Source organism: Trematomus bernacchii, unplaced genomic scaffold, assembly GCF_902827165.1.
Source record: "Trematomus bernacchii unplaced genomic scaffold, fTreBer1.1, whole genome shotgun sequence".
Classification (NCBI taxonomy): Eukaryota; Metazoa; Chordata; class Actinopteri; order Perciformes; family Nototheniidae; genus Trematomus; species Trematomus bernacchii.
The window spans coordinates 5,209,162-5,225,122 of record NW_022987714.1 but is presented as its reverse complement, the minus strand read 5'-3'; the positions used below and the strand labels follow the sequence as shown (position 1 = coordinate 5,225,122).

The following is a 15,961-nucleotide window of genomic DNA, read 5'->3' as shown; positions in this document are numbered from 1 at the left end:
AGCCGTGAGAGCCCATAGGGAGAGCCGTGTGGCTCCACATGACTTCTCTCAGAGGCCAAACCCTCCGTTGGGATCGGTAAATCTACAGCTGCTTCCAGTCTCATTCCTCTCTTTGGCTCACATCTTAAAGGTGTGTGTATCTCCACTGTCCACTTCAGAGAATTTATAGTCTGTCACCTAGTCAGAGTTCGCAGGGAATCAGTTGGATTACTCCTACAACACAAACATTGAGCGTCATAATCTTCTATTTCAAAAGGTAAAAAGATACAGGGACCATTTCCTAAGAAGGGATTTGTAATAAAGACTTCATAAATTGTAACTAAAGCTAATACAATCCTAAATCTAAAAAGCTGCAAATAAGGCAAAAGGTAAAAGACACACTTTTTGAAAGGCTTGATGGAAACAGTGAGCAACAGGGGCAGAAAGCAACAACGTCCACGAAGATAGTGGTTGAGAACTTAACTGGTGTAAGAACAAGTCACTAATTATCTTGTCTCAATGACAGTAATTATAAAAAAGCAATACAATATTAGTTCTACTCGATGTCACAATTAATTAATGGTGGGTATTATTATATATGAAAACACTGCATCTGTTGACAGTGAAAGGTTGTAATTGTCTCTTAATCAAAAGTAAATGTTACTAATGCATTAATTGAGAAGAGATCCAAACTGCGTTAGTGAATCGCAACATGCTTGCAGACACTTGTCCCTGGCCAACCATACGTCTAGTTTGAATTCCCCATCTGCGCTGCTCTACCCCACTCTCCCTGTCTCCCTTTCTGCATATCAAACATATGCACATACACACAAATGTAAGCACTCATTCAAACACATGCAGAAACCTATTGTCTGCTTAATATGATCAGTGCAAAGCAGAGATGGGAGGTTGAGTAACATCTGCTCTGGAGACTGAAATATCTCTGATCCTATCATATCCTCTTTTCATTACTATGTTACGTTGGCAGACAGACACATACACACATCTGAAAACATCTTAATGTCACATCTTGTGCTCATTAGTAAAACATTGTGACAGCAGGCAACAGATTTATAAAAATATGGTCCTAGACTTGGGCCCTAAAGACTATCGAATACATGCACAAATAACCCTCGAATACTTACCACACACACTTACCACACACCTCTAAATGAAGGGAAGTGGATAACTGAACCAAAATGCACTGCATAGAGAATCCCAAAGATTACAGTATAAAAATGACTAATAGACAATCAAGTTACATATATATATACAGATGGTATCAATGTAACAAATAGAGAAAATTAGTCTTTCCTGTTACAATATACAATTATAATCTAATCTAATCTAAATAGATGAGTTGACAATATGTTCAGCTTTTTTAAATGAGAATGTTTGAACATTTGCCAGGGCAGGTTGTTTTTTCTCCCAATGTTTTCTCCGTAATGTCTTCAAGGGCAAGTCATGAAGGGAAATTCTACTTGAAAATCAAAACTGGTACAATGAATAGAAAAAAACGACATGGTGTCTAGCATATTGTAAGATTATTTTATAGCAAACATTATACTCACTTATCCAGTGAAATGCTACATGTAAACATACAGGTTAAGCCTGTGACACAATGAAATGGCTTCACTTCACTGTATCTGTACATCTTTTGGATATGCTGTTTGAGTTAACGTTGGAATTACAGTTTATTTTACTACAGTTACAATGACTGTGAAGGTCTACTGAAGGTGACAGTATCAAAAGGCAAAGTAATAATAGCAGAATCAAGTATGTCCAGCATACTGACGTTCTCTTAAATTGCATAGATATTGAAGGAAGTAAATTATAAAAAGTGTTCAATATTCAATGGAACTATGCTGTGACTATGACATTATTGTGGAATATACTGTGGTGGCAACTGATGATTATAATATCTTAAAGGATAACTAATGATGAACAATGCATTTTGAAGTGTATAATATTAAAGAGCATGTGGCTTAACTACACACAACAGGAAAAGCCTTTATGTTGTTGGTTGGGACATGGGGCCATGTTTGGCTTTAGGAAATGTACTAGTGCAATGTTCCCATTGATCGAGAAGAGAGAAGTGAATTCTGCTTCAGGTCAGGTTTTAGAATTTCAATGGACATTTTTTAATATTTATCCTTCAGTGAAAATAGATCATCATTCAAGGCAAATGTAGCTGACTGAAATCAAGCTAAACATGATGCAAACATGTAAAGAACAGGGATAAAACACACATCTACAAAAACATCTACAAAACAATGCTGAGACTCTCCCTTTCTCTCTCTATCTCTCTGTCTAGCACACAAGCACACACACTCACTCACTCACACACACACAGGACTGGGCCACCTGTGTCCTGTAGAGTATTAGTGGTGCTGGTTGAGGTATTACTCTAAGTAATGTTGTAGACTGGCTCATTAGTCACTAGACACCTTCACCCCAGGAGAAGAGAGGAAATTGCACAGGCACACATATACTGTAGACACCTACCCAAACACACACACACATGATTGCTGGTTGTTAGGTGGACAATATATTGATGTGTGAGCATCCATGTCATATCTGTCTTCACTGTATAAACAGTTTTTCATAACAGTACTCATCAATAATTAAGTGTTTAATTACAGCGTACAGAGGCAGCCGGACCAGGAGAGAACAGGCTGTGTACGGGGTAGAGAAAGAGTAATTGACTCTAGCCTCGGGCACATCGCACACTTTCACTATGTGGTCAAATGATTTGACAAACCTTTTCAAAGTAATCTCTCACTACAAGAAGGTAAAGTAGATATGCAAAATGTGAATGAAAAGAGGAATTGGCTTGAGCTACAGTATAGCCGCTGTAGGTATACATCCCAGTAGGTGTGTGAGTGTCCGTGGGTTTCCTGTTGAGATCAAACCCGGGTATACAATGTAAAACCTTTGATAAAGCGATCTGTCCTAACAGTATGCAGCCAAGTACTCATTAATAATGCATGTGACACTCTGCCACACACATATTTATGGCGCATGGGTAGAAATACAAAGACACACACTTCATTCACACACCTGTGGTTAGGTAAACTGTGGCCTTTCATTCAGAGTTAGAAATCAGAGATGGAAAGACAGAAAGATGACAGAGAAAGGCAAAGGGAAGATAAAACTTTGGAAGTAGTTATAAACTTAGTGAAAGTGGTTCAAGAGCCTTAGGCTATCTCTTAATATATTGACATTGAGAGTCACTGTCAACCGTATCAAAGACACTCAACAAGAAAGGATCTCCAAACTTCAATAAGGATTCTCCTGCTGTATTCTTTCTGCTAAACAGCGTGATCTTTTTATTTAATTTAGATGAACCATCGACAAAAATCAGCTCATCGCAAGGTATCCAATCTACAGGGACAGTGTATGCAGTCTTAAAGCTGGTGTCACTGCTATGTGTTGTACCCTAGAAGTCTTAAAAAGATAAAACTGTTGAGTCAATCAAATAATCAACCTTAATGTTCATATTCAAATCATTTAAGGTACAATTCCAGTGAAATGTAATCCTGCCAGTAATAATACCAATACATGTGTGTTTGGGGGGGGGACACTCCTTTTGAGGGCTTGTATCCGTCATAGTTCTTAGATCTTGTCAAATGCTTCTGGGATTGCCCTTTTGGAATTGTACTTTTTTTCCCGTAGTCCCCTTTGGCCCCTTTTACTTCTCTTTTAGCTGCTTTATAATAGTCCATACTGCCAGACTGAGACCCTAAATTGTAGGCTGCAGTGTATGTTTATGGCGTCCCATAGGTCATAGTGATCTATGGTTTTTAGTTTTGGAATAAATCTAACTGTACTTTTGGGTACAGTTACTGATTTTTGCTTTTAAAATTAAGTCCACCTGAGACTGGAGAGAATGATTCATTGATGTCATTGGTGATGTCAACAGTGGTGTCCTGGGACGTGCTCCAGACTGCATCATTTAGTTCGCTTCAGGTGTCAATCGAGGCATGTGTCGTCATTTGTATACATATTTCGACCACCTCAGCAAGATGGATGCTGTTCCCATAAGTAAATAGTTATTCAGCTCTGTAGCAAATATGAATATCAGTAATCGAGAGAGTTCATTCCACAGTCTATATATGTTAATGCAAGTCAGACATAACATTGTTAGGATTACCCTGATTGAAGTCTCCAGCAACAACGGCTACAGTGTAAAGATAATTGGTCTGTGAGCAATTCAGTTCAAGGCAGAGGTCCGAGAGGGCAGCTTCTGTACTTTCTTCTGGTGTAATGTCGACCACTTGGATAGAGACCAAAGTGAATTTTCTTGGTAGAAAGCACGGTCTGCATTTCAAAGCCAATAACTCAAAATCAGGTGAGCAGGAACAGAATAGCATTTTAATGTTCCTACTGTAATAACAATCCTTATTCACCATAAAGCAAAATCTTCCTCCTTTTCTCTTTCAAGAGTCCTCTGTTGGGTTGTATCATTATATAGAAATAGATTAAACTGTTGAATGGCACTCTCCGAATTTCAGGATTTTACACAAGTTTGTAGAAACAAAGGATATAACAGTTGATGAAGATACAGAGGTCTTCCAGTGTATTATCCTATGCCTGTATATTGACAAGCAGGACGCTTGGCAGATATAATCCATGTTGCTAGGATCGCTGCCGGTCCTTAATTCCTCCAGGCTTAACCTCAGTGTCTCCTCCAATATAGAGATGGATGTAAAGGTGGACATAGAGACGGTCAAGTTGTCAATCACCCCATTTATCCATTAAGTTCTTGCTTTTGCCCTTCGTTCACATCACCCATTTATCTCCCCATTCATATATCTCAGGACAGAGAATTCAATATCAGAGCGCCTTAAGGTTACTCGCAGTAGAAGATGAGACACAAAGATGCAATAAAGAGTGAAAAGTGATCGATGTCCAGAGGTTGGATGAACTGTCCGCATCAGGCTAGATGATCCGCCACCCATCACCTACCCTTAACACACACACAATCAGACAAAAAGCTGATCCTCACAACTATCTCTCACTTCTATCATTTGAAAATGCACTGAAGCCAATTTTATCCCAGCTGCTTACGCATCCTGTGGCACCAGTACATGGAAAAATGATAAGAACACCAGGGTGTTTACTTAAAATACACAAGACAGACACTTGGCAGAAGTTATGTTTATGGACATTCATAAATACTCCCTTTCCATTACTAATAAGACAACAATGGTGATGCCTTATAAAGGCAGAGTAAGGGGCAAAGTGAACTCGCTCTGAATGTATAAAAACAGTTTAAAGTCTTGATATAGTTGAGAATCTCTGACTCACTTCTAAGTAGAAATAAAGGGTGGGAAGAGAGGGGGAGAAAGAGAGAACATCCCTACGGTCAAAGCTCTCATTTTCAAATGGATCCTGCAGAAGAAATATCTCAGTCCTCACTTTCTACTCTTTCTGTGCGTGCTTTACCCATGCTTCCATTTGTTGTAATGGATCATTTCAACCAAACCCACAGCAATCTTACTAGTGTGAAACCTTAGCCAGACAAATAATTAAACTAAAACATAGACAGAAGGGTTACTGCAGTAGGATTTGTTATGTTTTGGGGGCATTCGATATCAAATAGATATTCACTTCAAAATGTGTGTTTTATTACCCACAAGTGGTAGTACATGTGCCTGCTAAATGGGAAACAGAAAATCAGAATCAGAAAATCTTTATTTGTCCCACAGCGGGGACATTTAAAAAAAATGGAAATTCTTATTTTTTTTTTCCAGGACTAAAATCCAATAGACTTTCCCATCAACACCTACAAATATGAGTTGTGGTAGTTTTCGGGTTTAATCCATGTTTTTCCTTTTTAAAGATTAACTGCCAAGAACAACAGACACATTTTCCATAGTGATGTTAAACATTTAAATCTATTTTCTTAGTGTACGTATATCTATCTAGTTGCATTGTATTGGTCCATCAAAATGTGCATATAAGCTAAACGCACTCTTGGTAATCAAAAAAGGAATTTACAATATCACATTTGTATAATTGATCGTCACAAACTTAACCATGTCCCAAAGTATACAACAGTTTAGTTTAGCATAGCGGCCCACTGAGATACACAACAAGGGCCATGTGAATAACAAATAGTCACCAGTAGTTGAACCAAAAAGTAGATTAAAATCACCACATGGTTTTGGTTATTAATTATACAAATTCAAGTCTACAATGATTTGACAAAAAGCAGATGGAGATTATAGCCCTAGTTAATGAAGATATCCTTCTGTACAGCTTTAGTGCCAAAGTAAAATTGCAAAGTGACAGTTGGTTCCTCTAAGTGGAGTGAGTCTTACCTCCAAGGCAACAGATCTCTTCCGCAGCAGCTGTTCAATTTTCGTTGCCGCTCTGGCAACCAGCTCTTCTGCATCGTTTTGCTCCACAGTGTACAGGTGTTGGTTTTGCAGAAAAATCTTGAGATAAAGAGAGAGTAGTGAACATGTACAATTGTAAAGTTATCGATTTAACAAACACAATGTGTTATTTGCAAAAAAAAGATACCTTTTATTAAGAAATAGTGCAACTACTTGAAATTATGGAATGACTGGTGTGGTAGGTCCATAGCAGGGTTGAATGTGCTTAATGCTTGCTTTTTATGCATGTGTGTGTAGCATGTGTGTGTTTATACCTCCGTGAGGCTCTTCCCAGCTGTGGCTGTGTCTGCCAGGGTGACAAGCTCTTTCTGCATCTGATCAACCCATTCTTTAATCCTATGGGACAAAGCAATGCACACAACCAAAGTTAATCGTAACTCACATGCAACCAGCTTAGAAGAGACATCACAAACATTTCACAGTGCAATTAAACTGTCAATCAAGTCAACATTTCATCTCAGGAGAACACCTGGACCGACAAAAAACAAACAAGGACAAAGAGAATCACTCTTATAGGTCAAGTTATCAAACTCCAATCACCGGGAACAAATACAATGTCATTTAATCAAACACGTGTCACTGGGTGTCAACCAATACCATTACTTTCTGAGAGTTCAAACATGAAGACAACCAATCAGATAAGTGTCAGCCAATGTTGTGACCGCTGACAGTGATATGAGTGGACAGGTCAGGACCGACATGCTTCTATGTATATCAAAGTGCTCTGGGGACATCAGGTCCAGCCTGCTGGTGCCACAAACTGGGTTATACCTTCCTCTCATCCTCCTCCAATCAATTGTCAAACCACAATAAGCTCACTGCATGCATTATAAGACACTGACAGAGTAAATCACTGCTTGCATCCTGAACACGGTGGCTGTGGATAGAGATAGACGCGCTAAGAATGTCAAAGACCGGAGACATTATGCATTAAGTGACACAGTGACTTGTTATTATCGGACTCATCTAAAGGCACACCTGGAATGAGAGGCTAGGGGAGCGAAATAGATGTGTGCATGCGGATGCATTAATTCAACTTATATACTGCCATGCAAGTACACACATACACATGCACACTAAAACAGGGTTATTCATATTGTATGAGAATAATAACAGGTTGGCATGTGATACAGATGCTCTCATTGCCATGCATTCACACCAGCAAAGACTCAGTTGCAATCCTCCCAAATATCAAAGAGACATGTCATACACACACACTGATATAAACATAGAAAAACAAAGATATGAATACTTATTCCACAACAATTGTCATTGGAGAAGTGGAATAAGTGTCGTGAAAGTCAAGATATGTGTGCATAACATTGATGGTAGAAAACAGTGAGATAAAGGTAGAGAAGATCAGAAAGCCAGAAAAGATATGGGAAGATGCACCAGGGACACAAAATACAGAGTGGATAGGGATCATTTGGAGCAAGTACAAAAAGATGAGACATGTTGAAATAGCAGGAATACCCGAGGGAAAAGCACAATGGTAAATGTTTTAGGCAGAAATTGTAGGTAGAGATATAAAAACAGGGTCAGTAATTAATTCAGATGATATTTTTTAGTTTGCAAAGACTTATGGTTGAGGAGTGTTGGACAACACTGTACTGGCTTGGTAGAGCTCATGGCTGTGTGAAAAGGTGTTAGGAGGATTTAAATCCACCAAATGTTGTTTGGGTACAGATTTTTAACCATCAGTTGTGCTGGATGCAACCACATGATCTGGTCAATAAAAGTAGCATGAAATGTGTTATTAATTGTATCAGTTCTAAAAGGGTTAAAGAAACATAGAGACAATATTGCTTGATACAAATGTTTGTTTTTGAATGAAGTGCATTCTTGATCCTGCAAACTGACCTAAAGAAAACATCAAAGCAGAACATCAATCTTTGACGCTGGATGGAGGGTGCCCAGATCCTAATATGTAAACAAACTTATTAATAAAAACTCAATATTTATGATCCTTGCAACATACAGTAGTCGTTACAGCATACTTAATACAACTTTGCATTGAGATTTTGAGAAACTGCCACTCCTCTTTTCTGCACTTTTCAGCCTTTTTTCAGTCTCTTCTCTTCTCCTAAATGATCTTCCCTTGATCCTCTTCTCTTCTCTCCTCTGCCCTACCCTTCCTTGTCCCTGAATCCACAAAGAACAAACTGTTTGTAAGGTGTTTTAGTGGACCTTGGTACCCTAAGCTCGTAAGCCTGAAGCATTGACAAGACAATTGTGAGTTACGTGTATGTTTGTCTGGACGTGAGTGTGTTTCCAGGGATTTGACATCCAGAGAAGTAGAATGCCTCTCTAGAGAGTTTAGCTTCTTTGAAATGTACTGCTAATCTCTATAACAAGAATCCCAGGTGCTGACAAATAAGTGAGACAACACAGGCTGGGTTGCAGTGTGTGGGCAATGTGCATGTCCAATATTGATGACATGGACTTTTCCCCCCTAAAATCTATTTATAATATTTTGGCTTCATGAGAGTGCCTCATCTGCAGAGTAGCTCATCCCAATTCTCACCATACTGAATCCCTTGTATATGTCATTGCGTTGTCTGTGATTGTAACCAAACAATGCAATGTGCAGACAAAGAAAGTCTTCCCTGTAAAACTCTCACTTGGCTCATTATACACAGTAAGTACCATAAAATACAAAGTTATGCTCCGACTCCACAAAGCTTGTTGCTTTGTATGAATAGTTGCAGTGAAATTCCCTTGTTAAATATGCCTTAAACGGTCAAATGTATTATCCATAGGCATAGAAAATCTCTGCACAACTCTGCATAACTCCTTATCCTTAAATCATGCATTTCCAACCATCCCTTCAGGTCCCAACCTAGTTTAATGGCGATGCTTCATAAATGTCATAAGGTGAGTCCTGCTCTCTGCCTGTCCCGGTTGATCTATGTGAAGTCAGATCACTTCCTGCATGTAATGTTTCTCATTACTTTCTAAACATTCACAAATAGGTGAAGGACAAGGAATATAATCTTGGCATAATCACAATGTTATTATATTTAATGTAAGCTATTTTCAATGGCTAAAATAGCAATGTGATTCAGAGATCCCGAATCATTAATAAAGTCATTGTTGTTGAGCTGAGGTAGTTAAATTGTTCTGCTCTGGTTGCTGTGCTTTGATTACTGCAGCCTCTGGTATAACACTGGGTAATTAAACACACACACACAAGCACACACGTACAAATGGCAATTGGGTCAGACACTGCCCTACATTGTTTTTCAGACACAGGAAGAGCAAATGAGAGTGAAACAGAAAGAGAGCTGGAGAGACAGTACAAGTAAGAGAGAGACAGATGTTGTGATGCCATCACTTTGGCTCTAGATAGAGTAATGAGCTGGCCCTTGGTGTGTATCTCAGTGGGCCGCTATGTTAAACTGCAGTGTAATTACACATCATTACAGAGGCAAAGACAGAAGTCCAGACAGCAAAGCGGAATGAGGCATGGACACACCAGCAGCGATGCACGAAAACAACGATAGAAATTGAATTCAGAACGCAATCAAAAAAAAGATGTTAGGCCATGAATATAAAAATAGTGATATTGAATGGTCACGATCACAATAGTAAACCTATGGAAGGGTGCCCAGTGTTATAGGCATTTATTATAGATGGGGCCTGAAACCGTCAAATCCAAAAGGGGTGTTCACACCAAGTTCTTTTCCCACAATAGTTCATGAGAACTCAGTTCATGAGAACTCTTTTAGTTCTGATGAACTAAAGCAGATCGCGTTCACACCGGAATAAGTCCCTGGGGGAGGATTAGGCAAATTAAGCCGCTGACGTCACTTCTTCTTCTTCTGCTTTGGGTTTACTGGCAGGCCGCAAACAACTTCACGGCGTATACTGCCACCCGGAGTCCCCGGCCGGAAGTCCCCGGAGTTGGGGACTGGCTTCAGTAGAAGCTGCTGGGAGTCCCAGCTGCTTCTACTGAAGCCTTTCGAGTAAATCGCCAGAACGCCGACACCTCCTCATCTCCACCGCTCCCATGTTTTCTTTTGTGTTGCCATAAGTTAGTTTCTCTGCGTTTGTGCACGGCTAATGCTAATAATGCTAATGCGAGGATAATAAAATGGCAGCTTCACAAAACTTTTTGGGAGTTTTACGGGGCGTGGTTTGCATTCCGCCCAGCCAATCAGACATAGGAACCTTTTTCTCCCACGAAAGTCCCTGCTCTCTAGCAGGGACTGAAAAGGGGGTAAAACTGGTTCTGATGAACTAATTTAGTTCAGGGGGCTTTTTGGTGTGAACGCAAATATATCTGAGTTCTGATGAACTATTGTGGGAAAAGTACTCCGGTGTGAACGCGCCAAAAGACCCTTTTCAGTTCTTCATGCGGTAAGTGTAACCTACGGAGGACATGACACTACATGAGCAATGTGGGAGAGAGGCTTAACAAACAAACTGTATATACCTCGTAAATTGTTTTTCTTGCCAATACAAAGAAATTCAAATCAACGCTGAAACGTTTCACACTTGGCATCAGCAGATTTAGCACAAAAGTCTATTAACTGAGTTCTGTGTTTTAACTATAGGCTGCACAACTATAGGTATGTTTGCTGACACTAATAATGTGTACACCAGAGAGTTGCTGATTGTAAATGATGTTCTTCAAAAGTCCAGCTCCTTTGAATTAGTGACTTCAAACTATAGTATGAGTTTTTGACTGTAACATTATGTTGGTGCTGTATAATTGTATTTCAATGTGCTGAGAGTATGTATACCTTGATTTGAATAAGGTGAACAACATATTGGAAATAACTGACCGGGTTACCAAACCTTTTATTCAATAAAAAATGTAATATGATTCAATGTGTGCTACAGTAAATGTGATAACATGCAGACTTATTAGGTAACTGATACACTTTCATTTTCACTATTATGGCATGGGTCTCTCTAAAGAAGATGAGGTATATTAATTATTAATAAAAGGTATAGCCTGTATTATACAAACTCTTAAATATATGTGAACTTCCCTTAATTGTATATTCACTTTAAATCGTTGCCAAACAGGTTTGGTGGCTCTGGTGAACAAAGCAACCATCCTGAAAAATAACTGGATTTACAGATAATCTTGTATGGTTTACCAATCTAAAAAGGCATACAATTTAAGAAATCCAATCTCTGATTTTGCAAATTAATATAAGATTGTTTTGCCCTATTTGTGTAGCACGTTTTTAAATTATCAATTAACGTCAAGGACCTACAAGACCTTCCAAAGTTGTAAGGAAAACGACAAGGGCCAAGTTTTTATTTTTTATTTAAATAAATGAACAGTCCAGAAGCCCCTATAACTCCTTTACAACTTCATAGACGAGCTGTCACGGAGTGGCCGCAGACATCTACCGGCGACAAACTGCTGATTACCACCGACAGTAGGCTACAACCGCCTGGAGAGGAGCAGCCAGAGCAAAGCTGAACTAGTGTCTGCCTTCAAAATCACCAATAATGCATGAATGAAACGACCTGCCCATCCAATTCTACCACCGTGATTGTCTCATTAAATATAGCCTGAACGACGAGCACTTTAAACCAGGAGTGCGCACACCAGAACATGGGATTAAAGGGGCCATACTTACATGAGCTGTGTTGGAAACTGCGATGCCAAAGACCCGTCCTGCCACAACAGGACCAGAAACACCCAGGATCGTACCCTGCAGGTATCCATTGTTAATAAAAAAGGGGGGAAATTCCCCGACGCGCGTCAACACCAAGTGGGCTCCGCTACCCTCCGCCGCCTGTGTATGGGAGCGGCGAGCAGCAGCAGCGTGAGTGGCAGTGTGTCGCTCCCTGTCAGATTAACGAGCCCTGACACCTCTAATCTGATCACCCGGCGCTCTAACAGGTACTGGAGCTGGATCTCTCTCTCACACACTCCCTCAATCTCTCAATCTCTCTCTCTCTCTCTTACATTTACACTGCTGTCTCCCCTCCTAGCTCCACATAACATATGCTCCTTTTATCTTGTAGCCTAATATGACTCGTTAGTGCTTTGACATATAATGCCGTTTTGATTACACCCACTTTTTATATTATCAAATCTTATTTTGGTATGGCAAATATAACCCAAAAAACAACAATGGGTGTGATATTTAAATGACCTATATGTTTTGCTCCAAAGCATCACTATATATGTGTTTCCTTTACTCAAGGTGCACAGCATTTGTTATTTGGAGCAACAATTTGTTTTCTTTTACCTCCCTATAAAGAAACACCTGCTAAAAGGAGGGTCTGACCACAGGTACCACACATACAACGGCACGTACACTGAATACAGATTCAGGTTTGGCTCTTTAAAATGCCCGGCAACCTTTCAATCCCTGCAACCTGGACGAATGGGAGAATTTACTGGCTTTGATAGCACAATCTCTGGCGGTCGCTATCAGTCATCCTGGTAGTAAGATTGGCAGCAAGCAGAGAAGCCGTCCCACATGGGATTCAATGCTAGTGTGACAGATCTATTGATTCCACACATATAGTGTAAAATCTTATGGGCAAAGTACAGTAAGAGCCCAATAAATCTCAGTGCCATCAATCATACCTGTTTTATAAGATTGGATTCTGTGATATGCCGTGCATCCCAACATGAGTGTACAAATTATAAAACATATAATCTCCCACACCAGTGAAGTATATATAATCATAGTTTCTGTTATCATTTTAAATTAGGAACATCAACACTTTGATTGAATAATTGAATAAGAAAGCGAGAAAACAAACCTAACTGTGTGTGTGTTGGAGTGTGCACGTGTGTGTGTGTGTGTGTGTGTGTGTGTGTGTGTGTGTGTGTGTGTGTGTGTGTGTGTGTGTGTGTGTGTGTGTGTGTGTGTGTGTGTGTGTGTGTGTGTGTGTCCGTGTGTAATTCAGGCCTGGAGGGAGGGCAGGGCAGCACAGGCGAGATGCTTGGGGATTTGGTTATCAATCGTTGCCTGGCAACCACACCATCTCTCGTGTCCTCTCCCCTTCCCCCTCCTCCCTCCCCCCAGTTCTCTTTTTGTCTCTCCCATCACCACCTCTCCCCCTGCTCTCACTGCACTGCACTGTTGCTCTTCCTCCCTCAGTTTCTCCACCATTGTCCTCCCTTCCCTCCGTGTCACTTCACCCTCTCCACATTCTCTCCCGCTGCACCTTTCTCACACTCATTTCCCCCAGCAGAGGCACAGATGCACCTACTGATGGGAGGCAGAAAAGTAAGTAAATGGTGAGAACTGGAGAGGTGGTGTGGAGTAAGGGAACATAATAGCAAAGAGAGTTGTGGAGAGGATGGAGTACTCTACTGCAGACATTCCCATTCAATACTTTTTGTCCATTTGGAACATATCACACTATATCCTGAAAAGGAAGAGGTGTCAGACTAATGCCTGCACTGCTACACATCTCCTCATGTTTAATCTTAGAAATGGATATTACTAATAACATCTGTCAGACAGAACTTCACAGAGCATGCACCTCTCTCTACAGCCTGAGACACCGGGCAACACCAACACATTCCGTAGGCTCTATATGGTTACATCACTCACATTTGGAACCATTATAAACTTAATTTAACTCGGGAATATTGCAACAGTTTTACTTGACCTATTACAGTAATAACCTGTTATTCCCTATGGACCTGCATAACTTACTCCATACAAACATGAATTTTAGCAAACAATTTAAACATACTTATTTGGGTCCAAAGTAAAAATGCACTCACTAAAATGTTTAATATTAGCCTAATAGGCTAACCCTGAGCCCCTTTAGCATTCCTATAAGAGAGAACCACATGCATACATGGAGATCTCTGGTAATCATGTCAATGCAATACTTTGTGAAAGCCCCACTGGTTAAGGATCGCAAGTCAGTGAAAGATGCTGTTATTTGATAGAGGATACTGCCATCTGGAGGTAATTCATGCAAATCACATCTATTAGCTGCTGTGAAATATTATGCTTTAAACTAGTTTCTACGATGGCCCTGAAGTGCAAGTCAAAACAACATTTCAAAAAACACTACAGCATTTCAGGAAACGCTTCAATATTTCAGAAAACACTACAGCATTTCAGAAAACGCTTCAGCATTTCACAAAACACTACAGCATTTCACAAAACACTACAGCATTTCACAAAACGCTTCAGCATTTCACAAAACACTACAGCATTTCACAAAACGCTACAGCATTTCAGAAAACACCACAGCATTTCACAAAACACTTCAACATTTCAACTTTTACGGAAAGGGTATTCCTTTAGGGAGAACACTTCTTGTTTGTGATTAGACAGAGCCGGCCAGAGAAGCACTGCTGTGATTGGTTGTTTTTGCTGCCAGTCAAGAAATGACGCTTCGTGATTTGTCAGCACCAGACAGCGCAACATGTCCCAAAACATCAGCCGTTAGCTGTTAGCACACAGAGCTCACAGCTCCTCATATCTGTTCAGAAGCTGGACAAAAGTTAAACATGTACAAACCACAGACTGTCTGGCGAATACAGTCGCTGCTTTATTTCTGTCTGTATCATGTTGTTGTGAGTGTGGACGGAGCAGCTACAGGTTAGTTTAGCCTGATCGATCCGATCTCCATTCAGAAAATACACATTTTAAAAGGTTTTTCGCCTGCCAACAAAATGAACATATTTTACCGTGATTTAATTGTAATACACTTTTCAAAATGATGCCGAAGTAACAACATACTGATACCAGTTAGTAAAAACCATGAATTAGTGCTTTGACAAGTCTGCAGACAAGACGGCAGGCGAAAAAACCTTTTAAAATGCGTGTTTTCTGAATGGAGATCGGATCGATCAGGCTAAACTAACCTGTAGCTGCTCCGTCCACACTCACAACAACATGATACAGACAGAAATAAAGCAGCGACTGTATTCGCCAGACAGTCTGTGTTTTGTACATGTTTAACTTTTGTCCAGTTTCTGAACAGATATGAGGAGCTGTGAGCTCTGTGTGCTAACGGCTAACAGCTGATGTTTTGGGACATGTTGCACTGTCGGGTGCTGACCAATCACGAAGCGTCATTTCTTGACTGGCAGCAAAAACAACCAATCACAGCAGTGCTTCTCTGGCTGGCTCTGTCCAATCACAAACAAGAAGTGTTCTCCCTAAAGGAATACCCTTTCCGTAAAAGTTGAAATGTTTAAGTGTTTTGTGAAATGTTGTAGCGTTTTCTGAAATGCTGTAGTATTTTCTGAAATGCTGAAGCGTTTTATGAAATGCTGTAGTGTTTTGTGAAATGTTGTTTTGACTTGCACTTCAGGGCCACCGTAAGTTGCCTTATTTTAGTAACATTTGAACATGCTTGATTTACCTCCTGAACTTCAAGATGTTTGTTGTTCTTTTTTATAAACATCAACATAACCAAATATAAATATATGATATTACTAAAGTATATGTCTAAAGTCCAAATGCAATGTTCCAATACCCACTTCCTACCCTCAATATCTGGCACCCCTGATCTAATACCAACTATCACCACCAAACACATAAAGTATCCAGACCGACCAAAAACATATATACACTTGGTAAAGTACTGAGACATCTTCTATATTAGTTCCTGCTACAGGTGTT

At 39.9% G+C, this 15,961-nt stretch overlaps 1 protein-coding gene across 1 annotated transcript in view; it reads right to left on the bottom strand.

The window, feature by feature from the left end:
* Positions 1 to 12,130, bottom strand: part of LOC117491237 (voltage-dependent calcium channel subunit alpha-2/delta-1) — a 54,648-nt gene extending 42,518 nt beyond the window's left edge. Inside the window, exons 1-3 of the mRNA XM_034141115.1 lie at positions 11,984 to 12,130; positions 6,638 to 6,719; positions 6,306 to 6,422 (exon numbers count right to left, since the gene is read on the bottom strand). Of these exons, the coding sequence (XP_033997006.1) occupies positions 6,306 to 6,422; positions 6,638 to 6,719; positions 11,984 to 12,072 (288 nt within the window). The 5' untranslated portion in view covers positions 12,073 to 12,130. The remainder of the gene's footprint in view (positions 1 to 6,305; positions 6,423 to 6,637; positions 6,720 to 11,983) is intronic.
* Between the last annotated feature and the right edge of the window lie 3,831 nt (positions 12,131 to 15,961).